Genomic DNA, 24713 nt, shown 5'->3' with positions numbered 1-24713 from the left:
GCTGGGTGCCTACCAGCATATGCTGGTGCTTGGGGTTGTTCTTCCCCAGGTGCAGGACTTTGCATTTCCCCTTGTTGACTGTCATGAGGTTCCTGCCAGTCCATTTCTCCAGCCTGTTGAGGTCCTTCTGGATAGTAACCAGACCTTTTGATGTGTTGCCCACTCCTCACAGTTTGCTGTCATGATGAGGTCCCACCACCCAGATCATTAACAGATGTTAAAGACAATCAGACCCAATATCGACCCCTGAGGTATGCTGCTAGTTGCTGGCCTCCAACTCAACTTTGTGCCACCAAGCACTGCCTTCTGGGCCCAGCCATTCAGCCTGTTTTCAGTCCACCTGACTGCTCATCCAGTCTGTACGTCAGCTCATCTATGAGGATGCCAAGTGTCAAAAGCTTTTCTGAAGTCCAGGTAGACAATATCCACTGCTCTCCCCTCATCTACCAGACCAGTCATTTCATGGTAGAAGGTTCATTGCTGTAGAAGTTGGAAGGTATTTAAGCCACAGGAATGTGCAAGTGAAGAAGTGGCCTTTAAATGGCCCTACACATTTCACTGTTCTGTAGTCGGGTAGCATTGCTGCCTCAGTCTGTGTTCCTAAGAGAAGGACACTACGGGGTGGTTTAAACTGCTTGTATTAGCTACAGTTATAATCATTCACCTTTCATGGAACACTTATGGTTAGATTTGTAGAAGTACAGAGCACTTTGTGTGTGTGACTGAAACGTGCTGGTGATGTCCTTTCTGTCAACTTTAAAAAAATACAGGTTCATCCAAGAAGACCTTGTGTTTCCCCAGTTTGGTGTTCAGACCCACAAAATTTCGTTATTTCTCAATTTTCTCACATATGTGGAACTGGGGTAACAGTGAGTATCACTAAAATTAATTTTAAAGAGGAATGCAATTTTTATGAAACGCTTGAATGCATGGAGAATCACAAAGGAAGTGCTCATGGGGAAATCCCAAACTTTGAGTGTAACATGTGGAAGGTATGCAATAAGTAGTATCACTGAATGTGCCTTCAACTTGAATGGAAAGCCTTTAAAAGATATCAAGAATAATGACCTGTTTCTTAAATGAGGCAGGAATTTGCAGTCACATGTTCACGCATGCTGCAGGACTGTATCATAATGACTATATAGAAAAGACTCTAAGGTTTCTTGACTTCTCAGTGCTTTTCTTCTTTTAGGATATTTATTAGTCTTTCTTCACTTGTACTTACCAGTACAGCTTTTCTGTTTACAAAAGGAAGTCTTCATAATGTCTTGTTTAAAAACAGTGTAAATGTTTGATGACATGAACTGTGTGAGGTAGAAACTGGTGACAGTTTTCTTCCATGTGAGGTTGTGTACCTAACCCACTGTGTTAAGTGTGTTTCTTGTCCTAACATAGTATGTATTGCTGCTGTGGATAGCATTTTAAGATGTGCAGGCTGTAGTTAGTGTTACTTTTATAATTCTGTTTATTCTAGACCTATTGCAATGTATTGTGAATAGACTGTTGTTAATAAATACATTATCTTGCCAGAGGGGATAAAATGAGATTGGCCTGAAGAAAATGACAATATTTTAAGTTTTCTTGGCCTTTTAGTAAGGTATCTATGGGTGGGTATGTAGGTATCTCTACAGATAACAAGTTACTTCTAATCTGGGATTGTTTAGTATGTAAATCAAGAGTCTGGTAAAGCTGAAAATCATATTGAATTTTTAGTGAATGGAAGAACTGAGACTGATTTCTGTGTGGGCAAGATAAACCCACATACTTCTCATTTGTGTGAAACCTGGGTGATATTTTTCTTTTGAGGTGGTAGTTTTTCTTAAGATATCTCAGGAAAATTTTAATTCCAAACTTTTAAGAGTTCTACGTTATATCATATTCCTGATATCTGCAGTCTACTACATACTACTTAATTGTGTTAAATTGTTTTTCTTGATTAAATAGCTTTGTATAATTATGAGTCAATTATTGTGTAATTTCATTGGATTCTTATTATAAACCCTTTTGTACCAATTGACCACCCAATATAATATTGTTACTGGATTATTAATATTCATGAAAACAGAAAATCAACTATTGCTAAAACAGGCACCCTGACCTTTTTCTTTAAACATAGGAGTGTAGTTTATTGTATCTAGTGATACATAAGGTAATTTTGTAATTTTAAAGTTGGATGTTTTAAAATATTAAATGGTTTATATCTAGTATAATTCTTAATTAAAGGTTAAACTGCAGGTGTTCTATGTGGCAACTTTCAGATTGAAGAATATTTTCAAAGACTTTAGAATTTATTATATTATTGCTTTTTTTTGCAAAAATATTTATTTGGAGAAGGGAAAAGAGTATTCCAGTGCCTTCCTCTAGTATCCGTCACTATTTCACCTAAATACACTCCGAGTCATGATTTTCCATTTGGTACAGGAATACTTTCATTCTAAATGGATTTTGAATGTATAATATGGTCTGCCATGGGGGTTGCATGTTAGTCTCGTGAACATGAAATAAGTGGTTGACTCCATTACCATGAATGTTTCCTAAATTATGTGGAAATGTTCAAAACTGAAGTTCATAGATAAGGTCCTAAAGGATTAGTTAAGTTCCTGCTGGCATTCATCATCCTTTTTGACTGAAAATACCTGGCAGATTTTGGAAGGTGTATTGGTAAATCAGTTCTCACTAGTGTACTGTTGTATATCTTAAAAAGTTACATAAGGTGGCTTTTACCTGTGTTTTTCTTATATTTACTGAGGATCAGCTTTAACAGGAGGCATAAAGGCATCCTGTTCCATTTTCACTCAGATACGTTTTAATATGTGTATTTGAAAATTATTTGCCTTTTCCAGTTCCTTTGAGAACAGCAACAATAGGATTTGTGGTGCTGAATTTTGAATCTATAGAAATACATTAAATGGAAATGATGTTTGATGTGTAATTTGCTAAATTTCTATACTCATAACGACAAAAATTTACTTTGAACTAAAAAAAAAAAACACTTAACAGATTTATTTTTTCTTTATAGGACTTACAGTTTTTACAGTGGCACTTGATAAATCCTATGCTTTATGTATGTGAATAAATATTTTAACTAATGGCAATAGAATTTGTAAATTAGTACTGCAGACTTTAAAAAAAAAGTAAGTCTGTGTGCTTGTATAGAATAAATATTATCAAAAAAAAAAAACAGTCAGAATTAAGGTGTAATTACACCCTTCAATTATGTAATATTCACTAGAAATAATTGTACACTAAAGTCTACTTAAAAGGTAGTTTATTCAATGGAGAAATGCTTATGACTTTTAATTGTAAAGCTTTTTTATTCATTTCCTTCCAGGTATTGCTTTGTTTTTGCTTTGGGATACCTCACTGTGTGCCAAATTACTAGAGTCTATATCTTTGATTATGGACAGTATTCTGCTGATTTTTCTGGGTAAGGAGAAAAATAATCTTTTCATCTTGTCCTCCTAAGTGATACTGTATCTGTTGTTGTGTTTTTGTGTTTTGTTTTGTTCCCCTTCCCACCCCCTGCCCAATTGAACATGTCAGCCTTTTAAACTTTGGGAGAAAGCTTGGCATGTGTGTGTGTATCTGCACACATACAAATATGTATGCACCTTTGCTTTAATCATGCAAACTGAGAATTTTGGGAACAGTTGTGTCTGTTACAGCCACGAATGTGTTATCTGCTGCCTCCTGTTCCTGTCTGAGGGGCATAAAAGATTTGGTGACTCTGGAATTTTTTTTATTTTGCTTTTTCCTCTAAAATCTCGGTTACCACCCATGACAACATGATGAAACTTAAATTGTATCTGACGTATTTGCATGCCTGACACAGTCTGATACCACTTTGTGAGGAAAATATGAATGTTTTATGCAATTTAGCTTTTAGCTTCTTCCTTTTTTGGTTGTATATTAGATGTTTCAGGAGGAGAAAGCTAAGGTGAGAGGCACCTGTATGATAATCGCACAGCGTTTGGAAATATAAAGTTTTGTCTATATGTGTTCTCATTTTATATAATGAACTTAAACCTATATTTGACTTGAGCGGTATAGGAGCAAACCAGAATTAAATAGGTAAAGATAAACCATATTGGTGGTGATTCTCTACTGCAGACAGAGAAGTGAAGCACAACATTTCATATGTAAGTTTGCTACTATGATGGTGTTTTTGTTGATTCAAAGGAGAGTATGCATTTTGGAAAAAAGAGATGGGGAGTGTTTGTTAGTCTGCTTTAAAAAATGCATTAAATACTTTTCAGGAATACTATGAATGGCAGTGGTCTTTGTAGTTTAGTATTACCTGTGTTGTGTAGTATGGTTGGGCTTGGTAGTCTTGTTGTTTCTCAGTCTTAATTGGTAACAGGCATGTAGTCCAGAAACTTAGCTTTGGGCTTCAGCCTACAGGTTTTTATGGTTAAATTAATCTGTTCTGTCATTTCTAGCTGGGTCTTACTTTCTGAAACCTCTTTCTACATTTATGCCTACCTGTCAAGTGTCTGCCTTCAAGCCAGATATCCAGGGTCTGACTGTAGTCAGTGGAGATCTGATCGATGTAGACAATAGAGCCTGGAGGGCATTTCAGCTGACCCGCTGCTAAGTATCTACCTTAGTATGAACTGGGTCACTTGCCAGATGCCCCTGATTATTGAATAGATCTCCACTGGCTATCATGAGAGCTTGGAATATAGACATATGCATAAAGACACTTTAAAACTAGATTTACTGATGTTGAATTAAATTTCACCATTACAAGTGGAACTGTAATCCAAATGCTGTGCCTTCCAGTTCACTGTAGGGCCAAGGTGTACAACCTTGGCAGTGATCAGAGCTCGGAGTTGACTCTGGAAACAGTATGATTGCACTTGGTGTTTGCTGCTCTCAAAACTAGTAGTAGAGCTTGAGCACACCATTGCTCAAATGCGACTGTACTGCTTTCAGATAGCAGCTATTGATGTGGTGTTAGTTCAGAGAGTTCTGCTAGGTCTAAACACATCCAAAGATTTATGAGATCTGTGCTCTGGATATAACTGTTCTGAAGCATAGATTCAACTCTCATTGTATGTTTGAGCTGCCTGATTTAAACCATCCTTTCATGCACCAGTTTGGGAGCCTGATATATGCATATCGCATTAAATCTCTGGCATAAACCGCATCTGCTCCCTCGAGGCTCAAGGCAGACATTACTTCCAAGTAAGGAGAAGAAAGAAAATGAACAGCAGAGGAGGGCCACTTTCTGTTAATTTTCTATAGTTCCAGGGGAAGAGAGTAAACTCGAAGATAACAAAAGCTGCATAACTAGCTACTGAACCCAAGCACCAGCAAGTTCTTCCAAAGATGTTGGCATGGCTTCCTATAGTTGTTAGCCCCAAGAGACCTTTGAATGTCTGTTTACCTAGATATTTCTCCTAGCATGCCATGCCCATCTGAGGTGTCCAAGCCCAGAGAATATGCTAAAAGTTTGAAGGAAGGTATCTGTGTACTGACAGTGGAGAAAGCTGAGGAGACCTCATGCTGGCAGCGCAGTTGCTTGTGTGGTCCTGGCTTTAGTACTAACAGATCCCAGCTGCCAGTTGAGCCTTCCACTGTCTCCTTTACTGTTCTGCCGGCACCTAAAAGGGACCATGAAAATCCTGGTTCACAGCCCCACTGTTCCAGGAAGGACCGTTACTCTTTTAGTCTCTAGATTGTTGCTCCTCAGCTAAATCCCTTTAGAAACTGGAATAGCTGCTTCAGGAGGAAAGAAATTACCAGGGTCTGCTATGATAGCAATGACAGATGTATCAGAATTAATGTAAAGTCTGACTGAGCTCCTCCTGGGCTCCATCCTTCCACCAGGCAGGATCACTGCTGTCATATGTCCACTTACAGAAGGAAACCCCATCATGTTCAGAATCACTTGGGGATTTCTGCCAGCACCAGGCAGGTCTACAACTTAATTGCTAGAAAGAGGTATGAGGGATTTCCCTGACCGTTCATGTTTAGTTTTATTCCTTGCTGACCCTTGCCTCTCACTCTAGTCTCGATATCAGGATTTTGGGGCACTGATGATTTTTCCTTGATTGCATTTTGACAACTGGAAATACTGTGTGCTTTGAAATAACCATAACCTAAAAAAAAAGAATTTGATAGACTGAGCCATCTGGCAAAATACTGGCATAGCCCTGTCAATGAAGGAGGACTTGATGGCTTTTGGATTTCTTATTCAGTGCCAACATAAATATGTTAAAAAGGCCAAGTGCAGTCAAAAGACTTGAACAAAACTATGTGCCCATCCTACAGTACGATTATTTTGTTGTGGTGTTTTTCTGGTTTTGTTTTGTTTTTTGGTGTTGTTTTTTTTTTTTTTTTGTGTCTCCATCTCAGATACTACCAAGTAAATACAGTCTCTGATGTATTTTGAGATGGGATTTCAAAGTTAAATTTCTAAATTCTGATAGCCTCCTTTATGCTCTCTCCCCTCCCCACCTCCCTTCAGTTAAGGGGTTAGGAATGCTGGGATTTACATCAGTCAAAAAGCCTTCGATACTACAAAGATGATATAATTCCTCAGCATAAAGCTGACTTGCTTAGCCAGGCAAGAATATCTCTTGAACAGTTGAAGATCCGCTCAGGTGTACCAAATTCAAAACAAACTAAGCTCTGTTGGAGCCGGCGTAATTATGCTGGGCTTTTATTTTGCCAGATATGTTTACTTGAAGCAAATAATAATTCTAGATGGAAAAACTAAATATAAGACCAGGTGTTAGGAGAAACAGTGGAAGTGATCTGCATATCTAAATAATTTATAGTACTGTTCAACTTTGGAATATTTTTATTGTCCTTTGCTTACTATAATTTACAGTGTCTATAATTGCTCTTACTGCCCTTTTTTTGTTACTCTTCCCACTTTAAAAAACTATGTTAATAGAAAATAAATGTGAAACAGTTTAGCTGTTTTTGTGGAACAAAAGGCGTGGTTATCAAATACTGTATGTAAGGGTTAAATTATTTTCATTGTATTGAGAACTATGTAATGGTTTGAGCTCCAAAACTAATCACTTTGTCCTTGCATTCGAAGTCTTCCAGTTGAGAGTAATTAACCTAGACTAGTAGTATAAACTTTCCCTGATATTTACATGTGAAAGAAAACCCTGAACACTTTTCTAAATTATTATCTTTTTCTTTTTTGTAACAGTCCAATGATGATAATTACACAGAAGATCACTAGTTTGGCATTTGAGATTCATGATGGTAAGATTTCTTTAAACTGTGTTTAATTTTCCATACAAAATAAATTTAAGGAAAGTTAGTCATGAGTCAAAGAGTTACTTCAGTCTAGTTTGTGTTTTAGGACAAAATATATTTTTCTGTCATAGTTGATTCTTTTGATGCTTACTAGTGGGTATAGCAAGAAACGTTTCTCAGACACTACAAAAACTCTGAAAATGCTTACATTGTGTAGAAGATACTACCGTCAGAAGACCAATGACTCTTCTGGGGCCAGTGACCAAAGACCATTGACATTTTATAGGGCTGGGGTTTCTGAGAGTTAGCAAACTAATTTACAAATTCAGAGATCGCTGTTGTTGGCAGATTGGCAGAAAAAGTACATGTAATTTCAGTTGTTGAGCACCTTTGGTTTTAAAATGCTGTTAATGTCCTGCCTAATTTGTCCCATGTATACAGATTTTTATAAAACCTTTGTATATGTTTCATTTTGTTTGGTATTATAATTATACTCACTGCTAACATATTAGTGTGAACTGGGAGATTATCTAATTATATTTGTCTTTTTTTTTTTCCTGTCAGATTTATCCATTACATAAGTGGGCCCTAGTTGTGACAAAAATGAATCCTAATGGTGGCTTCTGGTATCTAGATTTTTAGTTACATTTAAATTCAAAGGAGTCATTTTCATTTTAAAGTTTGAAAATACCATCCAATAAACCTAGCCAATTAGCTTGAATCACTTGGAGATACAGCTGTCAGTTGAAGATTTGAGAGTGTAGCTCCAGACACCTGGATCAAGCTACTTGTTTTCCTAAAATTTCTTTAGTAACATTATATATGGAATTTAATATGTTTTTGTCTCATATGCGTCCTAGCTTTAGTGCTGGTGGTGTTTCATTTTGTCCTTTCTCACTAAGTTACACTGTCTAGAGAAACCTGTAGGCAACAACATTAATGAATATGAAAAGTCAGGAAAACACCTTCTTGTAAGAATTCTTGTATAAATGAAAATAAATAATGCTGGGTGTATCTAGTCAGTCAGAGAAGATGTCTAACTTGCAGAGAAAATATATTCAGAAGTAATAGTCTTGCAAGCTATAATCAGAGATGGAGTACACAAGTTAGAGGAAACAGCTTATTATAAGGAAGTAATAATTCTAGTATCAAAGATAAATGCTTCCTCTTACTATTATTTTGCTAGGGGAAAGCGCTATTCTCGATTTGCTCTCATCATGCACAAATAGTGGAGCTGTGGTATGGGACAAGCATGTGAGTGTTCCTGGTAATCTTGAAACAAATGTTTCGTTTAGTCACCTCCATTCTTAACGCTCATCACAAACTAAACTAGATTTTTTTTCCTACTTAAATTTGGATAATTTGTATTTTCTTCATAACCCCAGCTTATTTTCTGTCTGAATTTCTTGTAGGTATCATTGAGTTCTGAATATCAATCTTGAAATCTTGTTCCTTGTTGACTTCATATCAGAGTTCCTCTAGAATCTTTGTCAGCCTGTGGGGAGTAGCTGATAATATATTGGAAAACTCTCTTTCTGGTTGCATTTGCAGTTTAGCAGAGTCCTTGACTTGAGTTGGATGATTGCTGTTGCTGGGAGCACAGTGTGAACATGATTTTCAAAAGTTGATGAGAACAGTGTGAATTCTAGTGGCAGGAGATGCAAAGAAAAGATGTACAGGGGAAACTGAGATCGTATTAAAGCAATGATTTTTAACCATAGACAACTTAAAAGGGGTCCATCACAAGAAATTAATGACAACAAGCATGTTGTTAATGGGCTTTTCACTGTACAAAGGTCCATGATTCCACTGGAAAATACTTTGAGATATAGTGATGGAGGAGAAGATAATGTTGAAAATAATTATACGGAGTGATTAATGGGACTCTGAGCCTTTAATCACATCAGCTTGGTTATATTATTCACCAATTATTTTATTTTCACCCACTCATTTTTTACCAGTATGTCCAAGGAGAAGTAATGAAAATAAACAGCTGAAAGAAATGTGTAGGTGTGTTGGAAGAGCTTGGTAAACTTCAAGACTCTAGTTGTAGCTGGGTTGGGTTTATGGTAAAGGCAAGTCTTCTGGACTTGATCTTTTCCTGGCAGCCTGTACGTTGTGTGCAGCTGGTTTTAGTGTTGCACTTGAAGGTCCTGGAGAGAACTGGATGTAATGATGGAGACAGCTCACTCATGCTGCATATGGAAAAGTCTGTCTAGCTAAATGGATATGCTTAATTCCAAATTGAGCACTAGTATGGAGTCCTGTAAATAAATAACAACTGCCCCTATAACTGTTACAACCCTGTGCACTTACTGTGGGCTTTCTTTTTAACCAGGAAAATTCTATGCAAGTTGCATAGGATTAATTTAAGCTTGACTGTATAATACAGACTTTTCAGAAGGCTTCATGGATTGCTAATTTACACCCTGAGTAAATGTGGAGTATGCCTTTGGTACTTGTAGCTTGATTTACATTTTGAACCTAAGCCCTTGATAGTTCTTGCCTTCTTACAGTTTCTTATTACTCAAATGAGCAATGCCAAAAATGGGTAATTGGTATGTTAAGATTTGCTTTGTATTTCTTAATGATTATCTTTGTCATCACACATGTATTTTCTCAAGGCAGAAATGTTTTTACAAGATTTGGAGACTACTTGTGTCCAATTAATTCTTTATGGCAAGATTTAGATTTATTTATGCAATGCTTTAGGCTAATGACATTTAAGGGAGAAAAGGAATTTTTTGTACTTAAGAACCTATATTCTGGAGTACATTTTTTTCATCAAATTTAAAACTAGTGTGTTTCGGAGAAGGAAAGGTGCATTGCAGTTATTCTAGAAGCAGGGGGCTTGTCTACAGCAGCAGTTTAGAAGGGCTATAAAATGGAGGATTGTACTTGCACAAGAAATTTCTAAGACAGGATGGCAAGTAGAGAAACTTTCCAAATTATAAGATACTAAAAGTTAAGCAGGGAGGAGAGATATTGTCACTGCTTAACTCTGTATCTTGCAATGAGTTCATATGGTGTTCTCCCTTTTTTGCTTTTAGAACCGACTCATTCCCACAAAGCCTCACTCATTTTACTGCACTTCTGTATGAGATCTGGGATCTTTCTGGTAAAGACCCGTATCAAATCTAACCTCACTAATCTGTATGCACTTTGGCAGCCTGTTTTTAATTCTGGCACTTAATGAATCTTAAACAAAGAGTCTCTTCAAATGTTTATATTCATAACCCATTGAAGTGCTGGAGCTCACAATGTATTTATTTTTAAATCTCCAAGAGATTCAGCCAGCAAAATTAGAGAACATTATACTTGATATCTGATATTTAAAAGGAAAAAAAAAATTCTCACAGCTTCTTCCAACTTTGTTCTTACTTCTTTTCTCTAATTTAAACTAAATAATACATGAAACTTTAAAGGAAAAGTAATTTTTTTTTTTAATGCCTATCTACTAAACAGGAAATCTAATTCCTCCAAATTATCTCTTCTATATTATGATGTTGCACTTTGTCCATAAAAATGTGTGGCTAAATACAGGTAATAAACCAGAACCATAACTCTTCTGTCGGCTGCTGCTTGGTTCCCAGGGGCTTACCTCACATGCTTTCTGACCACAAAGAAATAAACTCTTTGTTCCTTTGTGTACCCTTCTCCTATCCCTTATGCTTTGGGTTTCATCTCTGTAGTTGCTAAATTTCAAATGTGCTTTTCCTGGAATGCTACTTGCTTTTTTTCTAATTATTATTTCTTCTAATGCATCTGGCACTCTCCATTTTTAAAAGCCGTAGAGTAGACGTTGCTGCTGATCTGGTAAGGCACTGCATTTACTGTGAGAACTGAAAGTAGATAAAGAGTATAGTGAATATGCAAATCCAACTTGAAGGATAGATAGGATTTTTTTTTTTTTTAACCTCTGCCTTTAAGTTTGAAAAGCTAGTCTTACACCACTGTTTTAGGTCTCATTTACTTTGTTCCAACAGCAGGCTATATAGAACAATGGCTGGATTATTTTATGCTGGTTTTTCTCATATTGCTGTTGTACCATAACAAAGTTGTAAGATTTCCAAATAAGCTGTTAGAGCCTATTTTCCCCTGCAAAATAATGAAAGTATAGTCTCTGTCCAGTGTGGCCCCTCAGAGGAGAGATATTTCAGTGAATAGATGAAACACATGGAAAATGGGAAGGAGATGAGAAAAAAGAAACAAAGGTGATGTTGGATAAACTTTTGCACAAACGCTGTGTTAGTTGCCATGGTCTTAATTATATATTGCTACCTGCCTCATCAGGTTGTGGTACTACATCATACACGTGGGAGTTTTTTCAGACGACTGTTTTCTTTATTTTCTAATTTAAAAAACAGCAGCAACAACAACAAAACAAAAAAACCACTAAACCCCCAACTTGTTGGTTCGCAGATAATGAGCAGTCCCATCCAAGCTGCAGTACCTGCTATTATGTTAGTAGTAATGGGTTTGTTAGCTGCTCTTGAACAACGTAATAGTGTCAGAAGTATTGAAGAACATTTCCTGATTTAGTTGATATAAACATCTCTTCTTTATTTTCATTTAACTGGATTCTTTGACTTTTACTTTTCTCAAAGGCAAATAATTCATGTATTCAGCAGAAAGAAGCTACGTCTTTTTAAAGGCTTGTAGACAACCTTAATATTGGTCTGCCTTGGTTTAAAGGCTGGAAATGTGGATGTACTGAAGCATCGAATGATTTATGTGTTTCTGTACATCTGATATGATACTTTAGATTTATTTTAAATAAACAGCTACAAAACAAGAACAGGATTACCAGGCTGAATTGCTGATTGTCACAATATGACCCCATAGTAAAAGGGAACATACTGCGTTTAGGCCAACTTACTTTTGTGATTAAGTGGGATTTTTTGTTGTAGTGAGAGGCGATCAGTTAAGAATGTTGTTGTGTTTATGAAAATAAAGGTCTCAGAAACGATCAGTGTACTTTTCTGATTTCAGATAGGTCCTGTCTTTTAAAAGGTTATTATGTGTTTTAAAAAGTGTATTTGGATGGTTGCTGTTGTGAAAGTATAAGCAAGAGAAAATTGAACAACTCTTGAGACAGAAATGTCTGCTTAAGGATTTTTGGTAGGTCATCATGACCCAGTTCCACTTTCTAAATGCTGGTATTACAGCAAAAAAGTTGCAGCTGTTTAACCAAGAAGGTTGTTTTCTAATTTGTCTGTTAATTATGTTGGTGAAACTGCCATGATGTGGTGGTGTGTAGATGTGATTGGTTGTTTATTTTGGTAACATGATGCTTTATTCTTATGTCTAGGAGTTTCTTTTAGTACTCTCTCCTATTGCCTCTTGATCTACATTATGTATATCTATATATATATTTTTTTTTTTTATAAGTGTTCCCTCTTGTGTTAGTGATGGCATGGTTGTCATTGTTTCAGTATCAGTTACCAAATCACTTTGATTATAGTACATGTCATTAGTGTTTAAAGGGATTGTATTGTATTTCACTCCTCCTAAGTCTTCCTGTGTTGTTCTGGGCCTGTGTTTGCTTGCATGGCTCTCTGCATATCAAGACTTCTAATTTTCCTTGGGTTTTGTAGTTTCTTTGCGATTTTACTCAGCTGGCATATGTGTCTGTTTGCTTTTGTTCCTACCAATGTGCTAGTAATAACTAAAACCATTATTGTCTGCCTGTCTTCGTCAGGTCTTAAAATATTTTAATGACAAGATGCATTCAGGCTCAGCTGGTGATCCATATCAGAACCTCAAATTAAAATTTACTGTAATTACAACAGAGCCTGTGATATGTTCTCTATGTTTAAGTATTATTAATGTAATAAAATCTTATATCTAAGCATTATTAATGAGTAACTGATTATCCAGATTTCATGCAAATGCAAAGGTGGATATTTTCAAGCAATTTAACCTCAAAGCTGGGGTAGTGCTGTGATAGATTGTAAATATAGTATTACCATAGTGAGAGCATGGTAGTAGTCATAATATGCCTTAATAAAGCCTATATGGCAGGATATTGGTGTGTACCTGAAGATGTTGATTTTGTTACCATTAGCATGTGGTCTCCTGAGGAGGAATTAAAAGATGCAACTTCCTCATGATCTAGACAACTGGGGATAAATTATTTCACCTCTCTAACATGTTCAATAAAACCCATTTTCTCTAATCCTCACTGTGTGATTTGGTAGCAACTAAAAGCTGCAGCCATTGCAGTAGTCTCCTACCTTAAGACAGGAGAAAACAGTTCTCATAATCCCCAGAGAAAGGTGACAAAAGGCGACACGAGTTCCATAGCAGCAGTGTGCTGCTGAAGTGGGGTTTCTTCATCTCCAATGTGTAGTAGGTAGGGAACAATTATGATTTACGAGGCCTCTGTTCCCATGGGCAGATACACTGTCTGGGAACTATTGAATGTATATATAATAATTCATCTGATATTAGGTAAGCATCAGTGTGAGGGCACCTTTTCCATATGTATTTTCTATATTCTAAAATATGTAAACAACAGCTTCCTGAAAGCTTCAAAGAATATGACAGAAGCAGAGGTCGGTGCTATCCTTGTTCTTGTGTGCTGTGCAAATATAAGTAGGCCTTCAAGGCAGTGAGAAGACATTTTAAAAAATTAAAATAAAAAAATACAGGGAAAGCCACTGAACTGACCTCAAAGAAATTGCTGGCTGTGGGGGTAAATCTTAGTGAGATAGAGAAGTGAAAAATTAATGGATGCTTACTTGTATGCTGACTTGTATGCTGTATGTTTGAGACAGCAAGTGTATTGCTCACCAGGTTTTTTAGGCCTTACATGACTTCTTATGTATGTATATAACTTGAACCCATTTTAAATATGCCAATTCTTTCTTCCTCACCTCTCCAAAAGTAGAGGTCATATTTCAGTGGTTAGATTCTTCTATTTCACATTTGAGGTTTTTTTTTTTCTTTTCATACCACAAAAATTATGTGAAATCTTTCATTTGATTAATTACCTTTATATGGTGGTTAGTCTGGCTTTATGCAAGTTAATTTGGACACACTTGGTGACTGCATCCTCCTTCTGACTTAAAGGTAAAATACTTATAGGGGATATAACAGTGGAGAAGGCTTCTGCTCTGGTCAGTTTATGTTGTAGACGCTGTGAGAGGCTGAAGGCTCTGTATGGGCTACTTCTCTAGTCATGTTGTGTGATTTACAGCTATGTATAGGAGACTTTGTGTTATATTTTTATTTAAGTTTGTGTTAAATTCAAAGATTCAATACCTGAGAACTGTAATCTTTAACCTTTAAGGCCATAAGAACCTTTCAAAATGCTTTTCCCACGTTTTTTATTCAGTACAGTTATCAGTGTAGAAATCTTTTCTGTAGGACCAGGGAGGAGATGTGAAAACTTAATAGTGAGGAAGGAAAAGTCCCTGCATGAAGTTAGGTCCTTAAGTTTCTTGCCTTGAGTGAGTATTAACGGGGCTGACTTTCCACTGTGAAAGATCGGGACCAAGGAAGGTATTTTTCCAGGTTATATTGAAAAAGGGGTGATGGCAAGTTGCTAACCCTTCTGTATTCTCAGTTTTGTTGAAGACTAAAAGTGCAGTTTTGAAGTTGTAAGTCTATAGCTCACAGTTCCTGTAGTCATGCAAAGACAACAGAGCTGTCTTCTCTTTAGATAACAAGTATTTCCATGAGTGGTAGAATTAAATGAAGTTTGACTTCCCTTCCTGCCCCTCAATCTTTTTTGTCTTAAGCCTGACTGATTTGGATATCTAAAAAAAAATTGTCTGCAGTTAAAATTTTTCTTATGCTTGGATCAAATAAAAGGACTCCTCTCTGTGGATTTACAGGCATCAGGGGTGGGGTTGAAGACAACCTTTCTGTGAGTGGAGGAGGATCTTCTATAGAATCACTTATTTTCATAAAGCACGTTGGAGTTTCACATCTGTATTACCTCTACTCTTTCATCAGACTTGGTTAGAAATTGGCTGTTGGGTTTAGGCACTGCTAGGTAGGAAGATAATTGAAGTGGGATTCCATGAACTTCACTTCCTTTAGGAAGCTATGCTTGTAAAAATATTTTTTTCAGTGCTTACAATGGCAAAGAAAACTTGCAAATGTGAATAGCTTAGGATAGATGCATGTGCTAATGTCTGAACCAGTGGAGAGGCTGCAGAAGTAGCTGAAGCAGTCATTTTGGCAAGCAGCACTTGCTGGTATAAACAAGGACTGTCTGAAGGAAGAAGCTCAGCTGCTTCTGTGCCCCTGAATTAGTGTATTTTATAATAATCTGAAGAGTTGAAGGTCATGTTTTTTACTTTTCTGTTTTATGGCAGTGCAAATTTTGAAGCCTATTCTTCAGGGGTAGGCCACTAGCATTTCGGAAAGTGCTGCGTATGGCAAGAAGGTAGATTCAGTCTTGATGCTGAACTTGGACTTGGCCTGCCCCCTTCTGCTAGCTGGGGTTAGGGTGTCTCTTTAGTGCTCATGAAAGACTTGAACACCCTTTACTGTTGTGCCTGCTTCACTGGACCTTGTTTACAATCTTTGCTTGCAGCATGAAGGTGCTCTTGAGGTCTTTCTGAAGTTTTGAATTGCTTAAATATATCTTGGACTGTGTTCATACTGTACCTCAAAAGTGTGAGGAATAGCATAATGTCCCTGGGTTACTGCAATGTTGAAAGGGATTTGGGGCTTGTCCAGTTTCCAGGACTGCAAACTGAAATCTTAACCATTGTAGGGGAGTTATATTTTCCAACACTTATTGCAAGCCTTTTTAATGCTTTCCTTAAATCCGTGTGATTTCAGGTTTAGGCACTGTTGGATGTAACTGAGGATGTGAGAGTTTGCAATTTTGTCAACAGTGAGAATTGTTTGATCCAACTCCAGCAAAAATGTTATGTGACATAATACTTCTGAAATTACTTGAGGACTTAAATTACATTGCAGTGTGAGGCTTGCTCTACTGAGTATAGAAACCGCTAATTAATGTGTGTGGGTTTAGCTTTTCTTTATTTTTCCTTTTTCCTGTCCTCTTCCCTAGGAATGTTTCGGAAAAATGAAGATTTGACTCCATCACAGAGGTGCTTGGCTGTAAGGTAGGCTTTCAGACATCTCTGAGAGTCTAGTTTTGGGGGTGGGGAGAAGCTGGTGTTTTGTGTGCTATATTAATTCTCTATGGAATTGATACAGTGCACATTCAAGATAGAGAATTTACCAACCCATGTAAAACATGCTTTTTATATTTTTAGCTTCTTAATTCATACATTTATTCTTCTGAAAAATATCACAAGAAGTAGGTTTAATACTTAAGGAAAACATTCTAAGTTCTGTGCAGTCTATGCAAATTACTGCTGTATCAGACAGGAGGAGACTAGTGAACGTTTAGTACACGTGTAAACTAGCTGGTGAAGGAACATGCTTGTTTAATTCTGGTTTTCAGTATTTAACTTACCTGTTCTCCTGTCTTTATTCAGGAGACTTGAAAATACTATGTTGTCCTGGGCAAAACAGTCTTGACCTGAGGCATTTTCCTTAATTGAAATTATTGCCAGTTAACACAAACCTTTGTGTACTGGTTCAGTTATTGAGCAAAAAAAGAAAACATAACCAGTTGAACAGACACTTAGGGAAACACCCTTCCTTCTCCTCCCCCAGGTTCAACTTCAGTCAAACACTTCTAACTGGGTAAGGAACGAGACACCAGAGTTCAGGAGATGTGTCTGAAAATGCCCAGTATGAATTGGAAAGAAATGCTGTGTGTAGAATGTTTTAAGCTGTGATTACAAAAGACACACAAACTGCTTTTCTACATATGATTTTTACTGCAGTTAAACAATAACATGTAGTATGACTTTTCCTACTGTGGAAATTATGTAGAGCTACACATTCCATCTCACAAGTTGCTTGTCTTTGAATTACAGACGCATGCCAAGTCTACTGGAGTATTTAAGTTACAACTGTAATTTCATGGGTATCCTGGCAGGCCCGTTATGCTCTTACAAAGACTATATTACTTTCATTGAAGGCAGATCATACCAACTGCAACAGTCTGAAGCAAATGGGAAGGAAGATACAAAATATGAACAAACGGATCCTTCTCCAAATGTAAGATGTGTGACTCTTGCAGTGCTGGTGCTTATGTAATCATTGCATGAAAAGCTTGGTTTGCACTGTTCATTTACAGGCATAACTTCTGAGCTGTATCTGGAGTTCATTCATCAACAGTCTAGTTCTCTGTGCAAAACTTAAATACTTATTTTTTTAAGGCAGGTTTTCTCCATGGTTTTAAGTCTGGATCTTGTGGATAAAAGCAGATTAAATTAGAGCTTCCTAACAAGCTTATATAGTAGAAAGTCATCTTCAAATTAAAATGGTTTGTGCATGTTTCCTTCAAGGCATATGGCATCCTTAAATAAAGTCCTGGTAAGGACAAAGTGCACATTTTGCCCTTTGAAAGCTGATGGGACTTAAGTTCGAGCAGGGTTTCATGAACGTTCTCAAATTCTACTGTTCTGTTTTCTAATGTCTTCTTGCAGCAAGTAGGAAATACTTGTATGTAACAAGTCAAAAAACATTCATAGAAATAGTTTGATCTTTCATTCACGTAGAGATGTATTAAAGATCGAGTTTGATCTGAAGGTGTAGTAAAAGATGTACTAGGCATAACACTATGGCTAGTAATCCTTACAACATACTTCTTTTTTCTCTTTGTTCTGTTGTTGGAAAAGAGACCAAATATATACAGAAGAAAGTCCAGTTGATCATACCTTACAAGAGATATTGTGTGGCCTGAATTAAAATCAAAAGCTCCCAAAGCTTGTTACTTTTTAAATTTAATCCAATTAGTTTAATTCTGAAGGTACTGAATATTATCTTTTCACTCTTTTCATATTCTCTTAAATAGGAGTGTTTCAGACTTCTAAATTTATGTGTGCCTAAGATAATTATTACTACACATAAAAAGCAGAATTATCACAGACTTGACTGGAACATTTCACATAAATGGCTTTTGCTAATTCCAGTGCCTATTACCTGTTTTCTGTTTACCTTGTGGACCACCAACTGTTGCTGGAGCACACAAAAGCATTCCCACATGTAGCTGCTTGTCTTGTCCTACTATCTAGAGGTTACCATCCCCACAGCTGGGCTATCAGGGAGTGCTTCCCAATCAGTTGTGCCATCTCCAACCACTTTCATCCTTTGAATGTGGATGAGGACTCTCTGCACATTCCGTTCTACCTATCTTGTATGGGTGTAGTAACTTGCACCACAGGAATGTAAACTAGCGGCTGGAGGATGATAGCATTTTAAACTGCTCCATGTGTTAGCAAAGCACCTAAGGTCATAGAAGCATGCTGTGGAGCAAGCAGTTGGGAAGGGCAAAAGACACAGGAGAGAATTCCTTGCATAGGTTGGCACCTCATAGTCTATAGTTCGCCCTGGTGTGCTATATTGGCAAAGCTGCAGACACTTTTTTTTTCTTTTTTAACATTGTTTTGGCTCAGTAAAGGCATCACATCTTATGTGCTAAATTCATATTTCTGCAGAAAAAATATGTAGTAAAATTATTTCAAATAAATAGAACTAACCAAATCTGTCCATATCAGTGTTTCTGGACATGCATCTACTGATTGCCTGGTAGGCCTTCTTAGCTTTTTACTGCATAATCATGCTAGTAATCTGAACAAAGTCAGTAGAAATAAATGTAAACCTATGATGGATTCTTCTTTCAGGTAAGCAGTTTTCCTTAAAATGGATTGCTCTTAAGATGCTTGAAATTTTTTGCAATTTGTGCTGCATTAGCTTTTGACATAAAAATAAAGACAAGCTGTCTATGCTGTTGATTACTTCATCTCCCAACTGGTGTTAGAGAAATCTGGCTGCATTTTATAACACCAGTGAGTATTTTGTGCTTTTGGAGAAAAATGGATGATATCATTTTACTGCATTTGCTGCATCAATTAAAATATTCATTGTCTTGTTCTAGAAGAATGTTTAAATACCATTAACTTCATATTAATACTCTAAATTTTTTCCTTGATTCTCATTATTTCAAGAAGAGTAAATTGTTAGGTAACTCAAAAAAATGAAATTTAATGGGAATCAGCAAATGTTAATGTAGTAAATGGAAAAAAAAAAAATCCTTCAACTGAGATACAGGGTTTCATTTCTTGTTAAATATAATTACATAACCGAAGTAGTTCATGCCAGCCTCCTTCTCTATACTGTGTATTGACTGCATGATGTTAACTTGGTTTAGTATTTTTGCTGTGTTCATTGCATGTCAAATGAATCAAGTCAACATATTAAAACTTATTTCTTACATCCCTCCTATTGTGCCTTTTTGCAAGCTATCAATTGTTGGTGCTCAAAGTGGTCTCAACTCTCAGAAATTAATATCTGTCTTTGTAAGTTTCTTTTTATTATGGCTACCCTTAAAATACAAGATTTCTGTCAGCAGATATCTACTTTCTTGCTTATGCAGACTCTTCCTACAGGTTATAAAGTTCTTGCTTAATTACCTGTAATTTTTACCTGAGGTGCTAACCTCTCCAAAATAATATGCTTTAATATAATAATGATCTTATTGATTTTTTTTATTAACCAAGAAGTTCGTTCAAATAAAAGTTCTAAAGATACTTTTCCACTTTTTTGTATATATTTTTATATATTATACATGTTTATACTAATGTGTTTATAAAATTCCTGCACTCACTGAGTGTTTTACCTTTATTGTTTCAGTTAGAAAGCTCTTCCTGAACTCCTTTCTCTGATTAGGTGTCTAGCTTTCAACCTAATTATGTTCCTCTCTAATCTGTGCATGTTTGGTTTTGTCCTCTGTCCTGGTTGGGGCTGGCCTAGAGTTCCCGTTGGTCTGGCAGCGGGAGGAGCTGCAGCCCCCTGAGACCCCAGGGGCTCCCCAGGTCCCAGTGCCCTCACCTGTGTGCGGGGGCGGGGGGAGCACAGCTGGAGGGCTGGGCCCCGATTGGCCGATAGTCCGTGTCATGTGACCTTGTGCTCACTATATAAAGGCAGGAGTGGGCTGGGAGGGGCTGCTGCTTCTGGGGGTGTGGCTGTGGGGCCTTGGTGTTTGGGATCGCCGGCCGGGAGCAGGTGGGTGTTGGTTGGTGAGCAGCTGTATGGTACATTACCCGTTGATACTGCTGTCAGTGTGTTATTCTGTTACTGTTATTAAACTGTTTTTATCTCAACCTGCCAGTCTCCCTTTGCCCCTCTGATTCCCTCCCCATTCCCAAGTGGGGGGAGGGTGGGTGAGCGACTGTGTGGCATTTAGCTGCTGAGTAGGCTCAAACGACAACATCCTGGCACTGTCTTTTAGCTTAAGTACCTTTTACCCTTCCCACTGTCGACCATATTTGATATTTTTATACAGGTATGTCCAGTTTTTATTCAAAACTAAATGTGCCAGGCCTTTCTACATTTTTGTTGTAAAATAAATTGTATATTCTACTTAATATGAGGTCAAAGTTATCCTGAAACTTATGGTCTTTTAATTCCTTAACAGAACAGTTATTTTCATATGTTGAAAACTTTAAAGAGTGAATGCAATTGAACTCCAACTAAAATTAGTTACTTCATCCTTGTAAAAACTGACCAGCCCTCCTGTGAACATGCATCCAGTGATTACCCACTTACGCGTAGGCAAAGAAGCTTCTATCAGTAACCTGGTTAATTAAGCAATAGGATATGAAATAATGCTTTGCCAAATAAGTTTCTATAGGTAATGGAAGTATAGATTATTTTGGTGTCAGGTAAGGACTTTTATTCTGTTTAAACGTGCTCAAAACTTGAGTGCTATAAACAGGTCTCATACTATGGTTTATACTTTGGTTGGCCTAAACAGATGACTGAACTCTTGACGAATATGGTAGGTCCTGGCTGTGGGTTCTGGGTCCTTTGCTTATCCTAGCAGTGCTAACATGCATTGCACTGCATTGTGGCCTGATTCAAATCATCTGATCCAGCCTAAAATTTACTTGTTAAAAAACCCAACCAAACAACACTTCCCCCAACCACCCCCCCGCCCCCCCTCCCCCAAAAAAAAGCCAGAAGTCTAGATTTCACCTGATTTATTTCTTTCATCTGACTCACTAGAAGGAAAAACAGCAAAAACTTGCAGCCAAGATGAGGAGGCAAGGAGACAGGGCAGGACTGTTTCTTTGCGTTGCAGCTCGTATTTCGATTGTTCTTCAGAAACTCTGCTTAAACCAGTCCTGAAACTGCAGCTCCCAGTCTTTGCAGAGGCAGGAGATTATCTCTGTCACTGTTTGCCAGGGACACTAATATCCCTCATACTGATCCCTGTAAGTGGTATCAGCATGCTTGATTGGGGTTCTGAGATTTATAAAGTCATGCTGTTTCTGGATGTAGTTATGCCTATTGTAGAAATACATAATTTAAATACCTAATAAATAAATTAAAACATCTTCGTCCTACAGTATTTTTTTGTACAAGTACAAATTGAAAACTGCAGAGTTTATTTTTTAAAAGTGCAATTTAAAAATCAGGCCTTTAAACAGAGATAACATTACTTCTAAGCTGCTAAAAATATTTGGAGACTTTGTAAAGATCTTCAAATGGAAAACACTTATTTTATATGTTTATGCTTATATTTTAAGTTGTATGTTTATGTTACCAGCCTATAAATACTATTTCTCATGCTAAACTGAACATTACTTAATTATGGCTTAGACTTTGAAGTTAAATTCTTGCAACTGTCTTCAGAATTTTGTGGTGATGCCTTTTGTTATTTACAAATATCTAACTTCTGCTTGTATCAGATACTGCATACCAAAAATAAAGATTCATCAGTGTTAATAATAATTCAACAGTGTTATTAACATTCATTTCTATTTATATTCCTGACACAGTTTAAGCCAACTGAACTTTTCCTCTGCTCTGGCAAATAGAGAGGGATTAATAGTGGCTAGAAAAACAAAGGAACACTTTTAGAAAGTTAATACCCTTTACTATGAACTCTTGTAATAGAGTAAAATATTAAAATGAAGTTTATTAGAAAGTAAGTAGAAACGAAAAACTAAACACGAGCTTTAGCTGTTAATACGTAGTTGCCTCCTGAAATATCTAGCTGGTTTGTTTAATTAGCTGGGATTTCTGATCCTCTCTAAAATATCTTCTGAGATGAGCCACATGAATTACATGCAATATCTAAAAGTACCCTTAGAGTTTTACAGCTTTTCCAAGTCTAATTTTTTATCAGGCTGTACCACCTCTTACATCTGTGTGCGTGGGTGAATCTTTGATACTGTGTATCTTGCAGAAACCTGTGTTTTCACTTGAGCACTTAAGACTCCATTTTGTATCATGGAACATAATTACTCTTTATTCTGGAACTAGGTATGTGAAGCTGCACTCTAATTGAAGCAGGATGTTGTCTTGGTCAGTTATACTGGAAGCAGGATGGATAGAAAAGGATTCTGGTTATCTTTTTGTTCTGATGCTTCAAAGAAAAATAGCTAAGTTGATTTGTTTTCTTGACAAGTTTAGTGTCTAGAATTGTAGATTAAAACTGTAATGTTTAAGTATAGATACTGAGATTACTTACAGTCAAAACTTGAAAATCACGTTAAAATGAACTAGTTCGCAGACTTCTCTGTAGGTGATTGATTAGTATGTTACTTTAGGAATTTACACAGAATGTGATATCTGCCCTTGGGATGTGGATCAGACTAGTGACTTAAAGCAGTTAACATTGTGCATTATTGACCTGTGTGTTTTATAAAAGAACTTTAGAAATGTTTTCCTAAAAATACATACTCTTTTTAGTGTGGTGGTTATAGCAAAACTGAATTTTGAGAAAATCTGAGTCAGCGTCTTACCTGAGCAATGTATTTTTGCATGTCTGTGATTACATTTTGTGACCCCTTATAGCTTGATCACTCAGGTTCGTACAACAGGTCTATATGGAACCAAGGTGTTTTGGCTGAAAATTCATAAGTTATTTCAGTGTTTTAGTTGGTTTAGAATTTAGATATTGTAATAATCTAACAGAAATGATTGATATATTGAGTTGGGCAGCAACTGAACACCTGCTTTATACCAAAGGTAACTGAAAATGAACTGAAGTTTTGCCATGCTTTTGGAATCTCTGCAGTAATTGTACTCCTCTTGTCCTAGGTTATGTGCTGTGTGTTATGAAGTCTTAATAACTTGCTTCAGTAATTTGACAATGAATTAAGAAAAAATCTGGAGTTTCAAAAGGTGTGCCCATTATTGGAAGCGTTTTTAGAGGCTCACTGTAGTTGGATTGGAATTGCTGTGTTTGCCAGAAGTGGCGCTCACAGTTTAAGATAACAATATTCCTTGAGCCTCTATAAGATGTTACCAGCTATTTTAAAGTTGGTAGTATATGCTAGTCAAAAATTGATATATAGATACATCTGTTTAGGGAAGGAAGATTGTAAATTGCCTTTGTTTGCAGAAGATTTACAAAAAATAATGCTTACAAGGTTTCCCATCTTAAACTTTTCAGATAGCTGTGGCACAGAAACTCTTAATCTGTGGACTGTCCTTACTCTTCCACATGACTATTACAAAAACTTTGCCTGTGGAGTACAACATTGATGATAATTTCAGAGCTACAGCATCGTGGCCTATAAGGTTTTTCTACCTATACGTGTCTCTTATGGCTGCCAGACCCAAGTATTATTTTGCATGGACTTTAGGTAAGTATATATATTAAAAAAATAAAAGAAAGAGTATGTATTGAGTTTCATTTGAGACGCTGCACACTAAGCATGTATTAAAAAGTGACAGTGCCCTCTTGAGGCCTTACAAAAACATTATTACATTTAAGTATTATGATGTATTGTCAGAGTATATTGAATGGTGTTTCTCTTTTTGAGAAACAAAACTTAACATAAGTCTAAGCACAGTGTTGTAACAGTGTTGCAAATGAGATCATGGTCTCCTGACCAAACTGGAGTGAAATGTAAGGCTTTTTGGAGGGAGATAGTTTTTTAATGAGCAATGATGACTTTTGTTTTTTAAATACAGTAGTAAATCTAGTCTAATGTACAATCCCTGATTATTTTTTTTTTTATATACCTTGATTTTGGCATATCTGAAAAGTTATTCTAAGCCTCTTTCTGTGGTTAGTTATCAGTAATTTTCTTGATGATACTCAAGCATGAAGGAAAAATTAATATATTGAAAATCAGATATAGTGTTGTTAATAGTAAATGGCATTCTTCACAGTAGTATTTTCAGGATTTGATGGCTGACACTTCAGTTTTAGTCTTTGGTTACAAAAAGTTCTAATGGCCAACAGGATGATAACTCCCTTAGTCACTGATTTAAGACACTGAATAGATGGTATAGTTTAAATAATATCTTGCTTTTCACTTTGCATTATTTGAAAAAAGAAAAAAAAAATTTAACACATACAACAGCAAAATGCTGTATTTATATAAGCTGACATCTTGGAAGTGGCTCACAAAACAGATTTCATCAGCTTC

The 24713-nt window shown here is 36.5% G+C and overlaps 1 protein-coding gene across 1 annotated transcript in view; it reads left to right on the top strand.

The window, feature by feature from the left end:
- MBOAT2 (membrane bound O-acyltransferase domain containing 2) overlaps positions 1-24713 on the top strand; it is a 97059-nt gene that overhangs the window by 55115 nt on the left and 17231 nt on the right. The window contains exons 4-8 of the mRNA XM_042803454.1: positions 3332-3427; positions 7172-7227; positions 16256-16310; positions 17136-17319; positions 23729-23921. Of these exons, the coding sequence (XP_042659388.1) occupies positions 3332-3427; positions 7172-7227; positions 16256-16310; positions 17136-17319; positions 23729-23921 (584 nt within the window). The remainder of the gene's footprint in view (positions 1-3331; positions 3428-7171; positions 7228-16255; positions 16311-17135; positions 17320-23728; positions 23922-24713) is intronic.

Source organism: Tyto alba, unplaced genomic scaffold (assembly GCF_018691265.1).
Source record: "Tyto alba isolate M040663 unplaced genomic scaffold, T.alba_DEE_v4.0 Super-Scaffold_40, whole genome shotgun sequence".
NCBI lineage: Eukaryota > Metazoa > Chordata > Aves > Strigiformes > Tytonidae > Tyto > Tyto alba.
The sequence above is the reverse complement of the archived record's forward strand: the minus strand, read 5'-3'. Positions and strand labels throughout refer to the sequence as shown.